Raw genomic sequence first — 10,285 nt, 5'->3', positions numbered from 1 at the left:
TGTCTCTCTTCTAATAAAAGATCAATAATTGAATGATCAATCAGTGTTATGTTATCTTTTTGTACTGAATTTTTTGCACAATTCATTTAAAAAATTCTACAGACTCGTTGCATAGCACGAGAGCTCTTCGAGCAATAAAAGAATATTTTATAAAAATAAAAAATAACTTACTTTAATCAAAATAAAAAATAGAGGGGTAATAAAATTTACACATGGATCACAAATTTAATTCATTATCTTAAATGAAGTGATAAATATCAACTGTCATGTTTTATCTTTTGATATTTGCAAAGTTGTTAAAAGCGGCCGTACAACAGAGGAAAGATATAGACTTGGAGGCTAAGGCAACTTTCTTTCTTTATTTTTTTACTGTGGCAGTAATTTTTGGTAATCCTTTTTTTAACCTTTTTTTTTTTACGCAAAAGAGCCTATAAATAAATTCGGAACCTCCTAAAACTTTATATAATCCACAACTGTCTCTCTGTCTCTCTCTGTCTTTCTCTGATAAATTCTTTGAGCAAAGCAAACTGACAGGGTACGCTAAGAATCGCCAAGATGAGGTTTTTCCTTTTTTCTTTTCTTTTTTTAATTTTTTTATTTTTTTTCTCATTTTTCATTTTGTCCTTGTTTGTCTAGTTTGTTTGGTTGCTTAGAAAATGGAGGAAAACGAAAGGAAAAAAGCGTGTAAAATTAAATATGAAGTTCCATTGCTACTATTGTTTGTTTACTGTCTTTTTTTTTTTTTGGGTTTGCTCTGTTTTTTATTTTTTTATATTGCTGTACAGAGAAGGTTTGGTTTGAATTGTAATTATAAAATTACTATGATTTCTCAAGGGTTTCTCTTCGGGCAACTCTCCAAGGAGTTATATTTGGCTTAATTGCTTTTTTTCCCCTCATGACATTAGGATAACTGGTAAATTTGGGTACCTGACCTCTGCCATAATTTTATTGCTATTTAATGCTGCAACTTGCAATTTAAAGACTAAAACTTTATGAGAGTGAGAAACCCTTTTGTTAGATTTGGCTGAAGTGGTATGTTGATGCCCTTATTCTCATATTGAATTTTTATGAGGTCTTTGGATTATAGCATAGTCGTGGCCTCTTGGTTACACGATGTTGATGTCAGACGTTTCTTGTTCTGGAGTATAGAATAATGAAGCCCGAGAAGTGCACTTTCTGTTGAATGAGTGAGATATTGGGATGACTGTGTTTCTTTGTTGGAAGTTTAAAGAAATTCGTTCCCTTCTTACAATTTAGTGTTTTTGATACAAGGGTATACATATATGAGAGTTTTACTTATTTAATCTAAAAAACTTGTTAAAATTGGACAATACTATCATCTCAAATCAGGAAACCTGCACATAGTTATTGATATAGTTTTTGCATTATTTTGTTATGCTATCCTGTCCGATATTTATGAGGGTTGAACACATTTAAATAGAGGAAGTGTGTGTATAGACCTGTCATGTCTCTAGAATTTTGAATGTTGCTGCGATGGATGCATTTTATTGCTGCCAGATCATGACCTGATCTTTCTGTCTATCCATTTTATTGTTTATGTATCTTTTACATCAGCTTTATTGCTTCATGTCATTCGTCGTTTAAATTATCAACCTTTATTAACATATGTAACATAGATTTTCTTGTTTGTGGAATTTCTTTTCTACGTAATAGTTCTGTAAATATTTGACTTGGAAGTAAGTTATCTGTTTCAGTATTCTTTAGTCACTAAGGTTTTCTGGTAATACATCACCTTGGAGCATTGATGTGAGGGTTCTGAACTATGATTCAAAATATATGTCATTCAAGATTTGCTTCAAGGATTGAATACATTGTTTTAAGTACAAAATGCGTTCTTAGAATGAGAGAACTTGTTTCTAAGTTTCCATTTGGACTTCCATATTGCAGCCGACATCCTACAGTGAAATGGGCCCAGAGGTCAGATGTAGTCTTCATAACTATTGACCTTCCTGATGCACAGGATGTGAAGCTTAAACTGGAGCCTGAAGGAAAATTTTTCTTCTCTGCTACTAGTGGAGTGGATAAGATTCCCTATGAAGTTGATATTGATCTGCGTGACAAAGTTGATGTTGCTGTAGGTCCACAGTTAAAATCTCAATTCTTATGATTAACTTTTAGTATATGCTACCTATGTAGTTACATAATTGTGATGCTTACAGGAAAGCAAGGCTAGTGTTGGCAAGAGAAATATCTGTTACCTTGTGAAAAAGGCTGAGAACAAGTGGTGGAGCAGATTGCTGAAACAGGAAGGGAAACCTCCTGTGTTTTTGAAAGTTGATTGGGATAAATGGGTTGATGAAGATGAGGAGGATCAGGACAGCAAGCGTAAGTCTTATTTCCTTGATGCCTTATATTTTTTTTTTCACTGCCATGTCTTCATGGTGAAGGGTTTCCTTTTTAGTTTGACTTACTGGGGATTTTTGTTGCCAGTTGCACCTGATATGGACTATGGCGACTTCGACTTTTCAGTGAGTGGCACTTCATTGCCTAATATCTTCTGATTTGAGTGCATCTAAACAGACCTTGACATACTTTGCTTTTCCTTTTTGTTACAGAAGCTGAACATGGGTGGTGGTGAAGGCTTTGGCGCAGCTGAATGTGAGGATGGTGAGTTTCATGATCCATCCAGTATCGTTCAGAGTGTGCCAGTTAGCTATCTGGATCTTGAGTTGGAAAGCATGTTTCGAAACAGCTAATTTCTCTTATATTAAGTAACTGATGTCAATGCATTCTCCTTGGCTTGCAGATGATGACAGTGATACGGAAGAGGAAAATGTGGAAGAAGTACCACCTTCGAAGGAAGACGCCTCTTCAGCTGGTGCTCAACCTGAAGTAAAAAAAGATTAGAGCCGTATTTTGGGCCATGCTCGTATCTAGATTGGGTTTTTAAATGTTTTTACGACAAATATTTTGAAATGTTTTAACTTGTTGAGCCTCTGTTTATTATGAGACTTTTAGATTGTGAGAGTTGGATGGTTGTCTCTATCAAATATAGATAGTGAAATTATAATCTGGCTGGTATTACAGTCTAAATTATATCTTATATAGCTTAGATCTTGTAGCTCTTTGCAGTCTAAATATATGGGCAATGGTCTTATATTGCTTAGATCTTGTAGCTCTTGAATTGGAATTAGCAAGTAAACTCTTTTTCATTTTGGATCAACATGTAGTTTTTTGAAAAGGGTTTATACATCTTTAAGTCTAAATTTCGGAGTCACAAGAATTGTTGTAAAACATTAAGGAATTTTTTTATAAAAAAATCTATTATTATTTTCTTGTAAAATTTGGTCAAAATGTACAAAATCCGTCTGGGGTGAGCCTCTCTTAAAGAACAACTTAACGGTTAAATTGATTTTAGTTGATTTAATCAAATTTTTAAACTTTTTTAATAAGTTTTTTAGAGAAATTATTGGTACTGTATTTGTTGCATGATTAATATAACCTTATTTTGAGAAAAATTTAATTACTTTTTTTCATAAATCATAATATTTTAAAAACAATTCATAGTTCAATATGAAAATCTAAAAATTACATAGAACATGGGTTATTAATGCATATTTCACCATTGTAATTGAATGGTTGGGTTATTAATATAATAACAATATACTATATATTACTATATATTGTTAATATATAGCATAGTATATTAGTATACTAATGAAGTACTATATTATTAGGATATATGTTATTGACTATATTAGCATATTACTAGGTAACATATGTTATTGTCTAATTAGTATATTAAGAAGCTAATATAAGTTCTGTTAATATATTAATATATTAATAACTTAAAATTTTCATATCATTGTCATTATATGTTGCATTGTTTTTATATGATTATATCAATGATATTAATGTCTAAATAAGAATTTATTATATAAATTGATTTTTCAATAAAAATTTGAATATAGGCATGAATTATGTCTTGTATATAAAAATAAATAAAAATCAAAATACTAATTAGATTATGTTATTTATTGTATGTTATTTTTTGTTATTTGATATCTTGATTAAATTTGATATATATAACTTGTGTGAGCTCGTACATTCAAAAAAATACTTTAAAATATATTTAATTCAAAATCAATTACGTTGATTACCCAACTTCAAAATTTTTTAATCAAATCGACTAAACGTAATCAATTTAACCAAAACTCCCAATTGATTAATCAAATTAATCGACCCAAATTCATCAAATTTTGTCAGATAACTCGATTAAATCGATTTTAACCAACTCTTTGCTCACCTGCTAGTTAATAGCAACAAAACAAAATTTCCTGTATCATTTTTACTACCAGTTCGGGGCATTGGCAAAGGTAGTCTCGCAATCAAGTGCCTGAATTCCAAGTGAAAGCTTTTCTTGCCAAATGATTGGCAAATCCAGTATCCACAATCCAGTATACACACTGACTTCCAGCGTCAAGATAATAAAAAGCTATGAATTTCCCTCCTCTTTTTTTTTCTCAAAAGAAAGTTGATGGAAATGATAATAAGCGAAATTGATCAGGAACATATTCTGTTGTAACGGCAGACAGCAAATATGTCAACCACAAGAGTCATTAGTATGGACCTCAACATCTAATACAGAAAGCATACTAGTCACTCTAGTACTGCAAATACGAATCAATCTTCGATCTCACATGGCATAAAAGCCACATCAGCTGTCAGGCAATCTCATCTGTGCCACTTCAGCAGGTGGTCGTAAAGTGCAAACCATCTCTCTTGTTTTTCCAAAGTAGACCTGCAATACATAGATGTTCCGACTTATAGTGCCATCTGCTAGATTGTCAATATCGAAAACATGCAAAGGCAATTGAAATCAAGAAAGTAGTCAACATACCTGATCCAACGAGTTCCGGAGCTTACCCTCCATTTCTTCTATCATCTTTCCCATGTTACAAAGATGACCATCAGCAACTGAGAGTTTCATATTCATCTATGGACAAAGAAAGTTTGTTTTAAGGTTAAAAAGGGGGTTTAGACCCTAATCAGAACTTATAAGATGAGTGCATAGACACAGAAAGCATGGTCAATAAGGATTATGCAAACCGTAAATACATTAATCTAACAAGAATCTATGCTTTTCAATTATTTTTTGTATAGGAATCTATGCTTATTTCATGACATATCAGTATCATCACGAAACAAATCCTTCTTTAAAACTCCTCATTTTTTGGGGGCAAGAGGAAACCAAAAAGAAAGCCCTCTTAATAGAAATGACAAGAAGAACTACACATTCTGCCTCCCCCTGTTCCACGCTGGGATCAAACTTTAAAAATCTACGGAATAATGACCCAAATAAATTGCAATCATATTTAACTTTAGAAATGCAAAGCCCAAGCAACTTGTTCTCAATAAGTTTTTCCTGCAGTATTCTCCTCTTATTTGTACCACGGAGGCCTTGTTCTTTTATTGGACTTTTGGGGTAGTGGGTGGGGAATGTGGAGCTGCGGTAAAGCTGTTGCCTTTACCCCATAATGAATTGTCCACACAAATCAAGATAACAAGTACAGAAGGAGCACAAGTGACATTCAATTATTGTGAAAACATCTACAATAATTAGGCAAAATAGCATTCTCAATGATAATTCTGGTTACATCTTCCTACTTATAAATGGTGCTGTGGAAGCAACGCCTAGGACAAGAGTCAAACGATAAATGTAGGACAAGTACAGGATTTTAGATGATCATCACTGGTTATGCACCTGTTTTCTAACAGATCCAGAAAATCATTGCCTGCGATGTCAAAGGCCATTTATTCATTGACAATTGGGGGTCAAGAAACTCCAGAACCTGTTCCTAGTTTTTCCAAAAAGAAAAGATGATAGTGTACTTCTCCATTTTTACACCACTAAGTGATAATCAAAAAGTAGAATAAGTGTCTATGAACCATTCTCAATAAACATAAAGCTGTATTCTCCAACAATTTATTAGCTTCCCACTAGGGAAAAGCTTAACTCTTCATTTTATAACAAAATCCCAGTACCAATTACCTGTCGTCTGAGTGATCCCGACAAACTGAAAGAACCTGATGACTCATCATCTGTAGTCAAAGACAGCATGACTGTGCTGGTCAAGCAATATCGTGTTGTACCTTCCTCTTCAGGTCCAACCTATTTCAAAGGTTAGCATTGCAGCATGAGTTAAAGAATTTATTAACAAAACTTACTGTCCATAGAGGAATAAATGGGTAAACAGAACATAGAGGTTTGAGATAAGAATGAAAGTTTTATCCCTAATTGTATCAAGACATTGACTTCACCTCTATAACATGTATAGCATCCCAAGCTCCCTCCTCCAAACAACCTCTTCGCCCATGCCCAGTCTTTGAGCCATCTTTCTCCAAAAATAATGACAGCAAATTAGTAGAAGTAACAAAGCATTGGGTTACTGGTTTTATTCAGATTAAAATTAAGCTGCTTACCTTTCTTTATCAAAAAGCAGGCTACAAAACCTTCATTGTCATCTTCCCACATGTAGACAGATGAAATGCCACCTTCATAATACCTAATGTTTTATTGGTTAAAATAAACAAATGAACAATAAATGAAGCAAATATTGCTTCGTATAATTGCACTAAAAATCCAATTTAATTGAGTTATGCCTTAAAACCCCTTGTCCAATGAAAGATAAAAAAAAGGTAAAACAAGAAGATATTTGAAATCAATTTTAATCAAACCCATGTTAAAAGCAAATGAAATAAACCAACTGTAGCACGAGGTAAGTAAGAACCTCACTGGTCACGATAGATTGCAAAGATGTCATTAGCTTCAATTTCAAGTTTCCTCAATTCTGAAGATGGATAAGGCCCATCTTCCAACGGTGGATGGTACTTATTTGACCAAGGTGATCTACAAACATTAAAATTACACAGAACAGAGTCACAAATTATGTTGCTTACAATGATTTTTAATAGAACACAAGCCATTCAGCAAGTAAAGATGAGCTTAACATGTAACTCAAAACATGGCCTTAGCACAGCCTATGAGACATGAAACAGAAACAATAGCGATTGAAGTAAGAATGATTTGTGGCTGACATGGTTCACTACCAGAGCAAACAGAGAGAGCACTGACTTTCTAAAAAACTCTAATTCTGAAGCTAGTGTTGGCATTGAAGTTCACATGCACAAATTTATATCATATGGTTAATGAACATGCTAATATATACACACACAAAGACACAGAGCAGAAAGAGAAAAAGAGAGACAACAGTGGCATAATTCTTATATTACATAATGTTTATTCAAAGAAGGCATCATGGTGACAAGTGCAGTGCTCTGGATTATTGGTGCATGCTTCTTCTATCATAAACACTTTACAACAGTTTTTCTAAGGATATTTTGGGGGAAAGTGCCCCAGGAGTGGCAAACAACTGTAGACCCCCATTCGAATCTAGTAATTAAGGGGAAAAAAAACCACCACAAGATTATTAGCATAGCCATTATTTTCTTAAGCAAGATCATGGTGATGATTAAGCTACAAAAGGAGAGGGAAAATTATTCATGGTATAACTTACAAATAGATATATTAATCAGATATGTCAAGCTACCTATATGAATCAGCATCTCTGTTGTATTCACACAAAATGAACTCCTTCCCATTGTCCACATCACATAAAACCTGTTTTCATGGGAAATACAAGAATCTAATCAATTTATTCATCCATATTAAGGGAACAAAACTCATTTGATGTTAATAAGTTTCAAATCGTACCAAAACTTAAAAAAATTATTGGTAACAATTGAATTGTATTTGACAAGTTGGTTGGTATGAGGACACCATAAACTCAACTGCTAGCAATGGAAAATTGAAAAATCCCAGTAATGGATGATTATATAAGAGATTAAAACCCAAACAGCAACAATATAAGTTAATTGATTACAGAAGAGTGCATAACAGAAAACTAGCATCTCCATAAATTAAATGGAGAGCCAAAAGCGAAAACACTTATTGTTCATATGGCTCCACTCAAGACTCAAATGGTCAACCAATAGATAATTTTACTCTCACATCACATCATGACACCCCATTTAGGTAGATCAAATTGATTTCCATTCCAGATGCAGATAGACGTGTGACCTTGTAATCATTGATGAAGGAGACAAACATATAAGGAGACTAGCGTGTATTGAACAAAACAACGGATTTTGTGGAAGAAAAAATTGAAGTGAAGTAAGGGATCTATAACATGACAATTTTTATGAACAATGCATAATCACCCTTTTCTCATGTTCATAAGTCAAGGCCACTACAATGAGCTTACAATGCAGAGCTATCAAGCTGGAATATCTCTTGGAAAACAATTAGGCTCGTGCATTGGTTAGAAAAATGAGGAAGAAGAGAAAGTACTCAATTCCAGTATCTGAATGACTGAATGTCACACACAATCAAGGTCCTAAAAAACTAAAATCCCAATACAACTAAGCCCTAATCCTATTATTTGGTCAAACTGTTCAGTTCCTCTCAGTATATAAGAAGAGAAAATTAAATTCTTCTCAACTGAGCTATAACATAATCATTTGACAACCGATAGCCAAATACACTTGTTTCACAGCTTTGAGAAATAAAGTAATGAAAAGCAAAATGAAGAAATGCACTGTTTCAAAAGATTTAAACCACTGCAATGACTTTGAACTAGCACACAATGCAGGTTGCAGATATGATACACTACCATTCATGGACTTCTTTAGAAACAGACAATTTTTTAAGTCATGTCCAACAGTATTTTTCCAGCTCTTTTTCACTGAATCTTAACAAAACAATTCTCTCATAATAGCCATATAAAAATAAAATCAGGCATTCTGATTTTCAAAAAAGTCAAATTTTTTAATTTTCTAAAAAAGAGTTTCCAAAGCCACCTTTTGCCCTTTTTTTTTTTTCTGTGGCTAACGATGCCTAACTTTTCAATAATTGTTCGCTTAAATCTTAAACTTCATTATCAAACTTTTGCGAGTACATTTTCCCTCAATCGATTTCAACAGAACTCTCTCTTAAAAGTGAACCCTAAAACGGACGATAATTTTAAACTTTTACTCCATTTCTAATCAACCAAACACATTATCAAGTCATTCTCAGAAAAAGAACAAAAAACCTAGAAATACTCGATTTCAGCAAAGATTATACAGCGAAATCTCCAAAAATGAAGTAAACAGAGAGAGAGAGAGAAAGACCTGAAGAGGGAGATCGACTTGAGAAAGGAGATCGGAGGAGTGCTGAGGCAAAAGGCTTAAAAGAGCGGAGAGTGCTGTCTCCGAGTGACGAGGCGGCATTCTTCTCATTAGTCCCATCGCTGCCTCCATTTTTCCTTCCTATTTCCCCTCCCAACTGAACTAACAAACAACAACCAGCACTTACTATTATACAACCCAAACAAAGGAAAGGAAAGGAGATTTCTTTTCTTCTTTTTTCTTTGGTTAGAATTAGAAGAGAAAGGCAATATCAGTAGTATTTGATTTTGACAATTGAGGGAAAAACCAAAAAGGCCAAGAGAGAAAAAAAGAAAGAAAGAAGCCCCTTGTTTGATCCGAGTTTCCCTCGCGGGAACCACCACTGTGTATACAAAACTCTTCTTTCCTTTAATTTTTTTGCCCCAAAAATTTGGGACCATTTTGCTTTAGTGAATGATATAAAATTGGTAAAATACTCTCACCATTATAAGTTTTATTCGAAATTATACAGAAAATCGTTAATTTTTAAAATAAACATTTCATCCCAAATATTTTAAAAGTATTAATATTAAATATAAAATATCTAAAATATTCTTTTTTTTGGTATTATTTTCTTTCTCTCGAGTGGATCAACGACATCTCTTGCACCGCCAATCACCCATAGAAAGCACCAGATCAGTGCTCCCTGAGAGTATCGGTGCCTCAATCAGGCTCTCCAAGGGAGCACCAGATCGGAGCAGCAATGCTCCCTTGGGGAGCCCAATCGGAGCTTTCTCTCTTTTTGAAATTAATAAATTATATAATAATAATTTTTAAAATTAATAAAAAATAAAATTATTTTTTTAATATTATTACGTCATCAAATTAACGAAAATATTAACATTTGATTAACAGTTAAACCTATATATCTAATGAAAGATATTTTTTAAAATAGAATGTTCATTTCGAAAATTAATAGACGTTTATATAATTTCGATCAAAATTTTAAAAAATAAAAATTATTTATCTTATAAAATATAATAATTTTGTTCCTATTTTACAGTATTAATAACAAAGCATACTATTTTAAAAAATTATTAAATTATTTAAATTTTTT

The 10,285-nt window shown here is 33.0% G+C and overlaps 2 protein-coding genes across 2 annotated transcripts; one reads left to right on the top strand and one right to left on the bottom strand.

The window, feature by feature from the left end:
- On the top strand, positions 444 to 3,132 carry LOC18593087 (uncharacterized protein OsI_027940). Its single transcript, XM_007020128.2, has 6 exons — positions 444 to 560; positions 1,909 to 2,095; positions 2,181 to 2,346; positions 2,452 to 2,489; positions 2,577 to 2,628; positions 2,768 to 3,132. The coding sequence occupies exons 1-6, from the start codon at positions 556 to 558 to the stop codon at positions 2,866 to 2,868; spliced, it is 549 nt and encodes a 182-aa protein (XP_007020190.1). The 5' UTR covers positions 444 to 555; the 3' UTR covers positions 2,869 to 3,132.
- Positions 4,339 to 9,610, bottom strand: LOC18593086 (probable F-actin-capping protein subunit beta). The gene is made up of 8 exons (XM_007020127.2): positions 9,193 to 9,610; positions 7,572 to 7,642; positions 6,758 to 6,871; positions 6,445 to 6,527; positions 6,283 to 6,356; positions 6,014 to 6,133; positions 4,862 to 4,957; positions 4,339 to 4,762 (listed from the first exon to the last, which is right to left on the bottom strand). Exons 1-8 carry the CDS (start codon positions 9,319 to 9,321, stop codon positions 4,679 to 4,681), a joined length of 771 nt encoding a protein of 256 aa, XP_007020189.2. The 5' UTR covers positions 9,322 to 9,610; the 3' UTR covers positions 4,339 to 4,678.

This window comes from Theobroma cacao, chromosome 8, assembly GCF_000208745.1.
Source record: "Theobroma cacao cultivar B97-61/B2 chromosome 8, Criollo_cocoa_genome_V2, whole genome shotgun sequence".
NCBI classification, from domain to species: Eukaryota; Viridiplantae; Streptophyta; class Magnoliopsida; order Malvales; family Malvaceae; genus Theobroma; species Theobroma cacao.
The sequence above is the reverse complement of the archived record's forward strand: the minus strand, read 5'-3'. Positions and strand labels throughout refer to the sequence as shown.

Bases quoted from the DNA above. Each gene is read 5' to 3' on its own strand.
- LOC18593087 (XM_007020128.2), top strand. The intron at 2,096-2,180 runs GTAGGTCCACAG...TGATGCTTACAG, and splicing joins GTGACAAAGTTGATGTTGCT to GAAAGCAAGGCTAGTGTTGG. The intron at 2,629-2,767 runs GTGAGTTTCATG...CTTGGCTTGCAG, and splicing joins CGCAGCTGAATGTGAGGATG to ATGATGACAGTGATACGGAA.
- LOC18593086 (XM_007020127.2), bottom strand. From the start codon at position 9,321: ATGGAGGCAGCGATGGGACTAATGAGAAGAATGCCGCCTCGTCACTCG. The intron at 7,643-9,192 runs GTCTTTCTCTCT...CCATGAAAACAG, and splicing joins AAGTCGATCTCCCTCTTCAG to GTTTTATGTGATGTGGACAA. The intron at 4,958-6,013 runs GTAATTGGTACT...CTTTGTCCATAG, and splicing joins CGGGATCACTCAGACGACAG to ATGAATATGAAACTCTCAGT.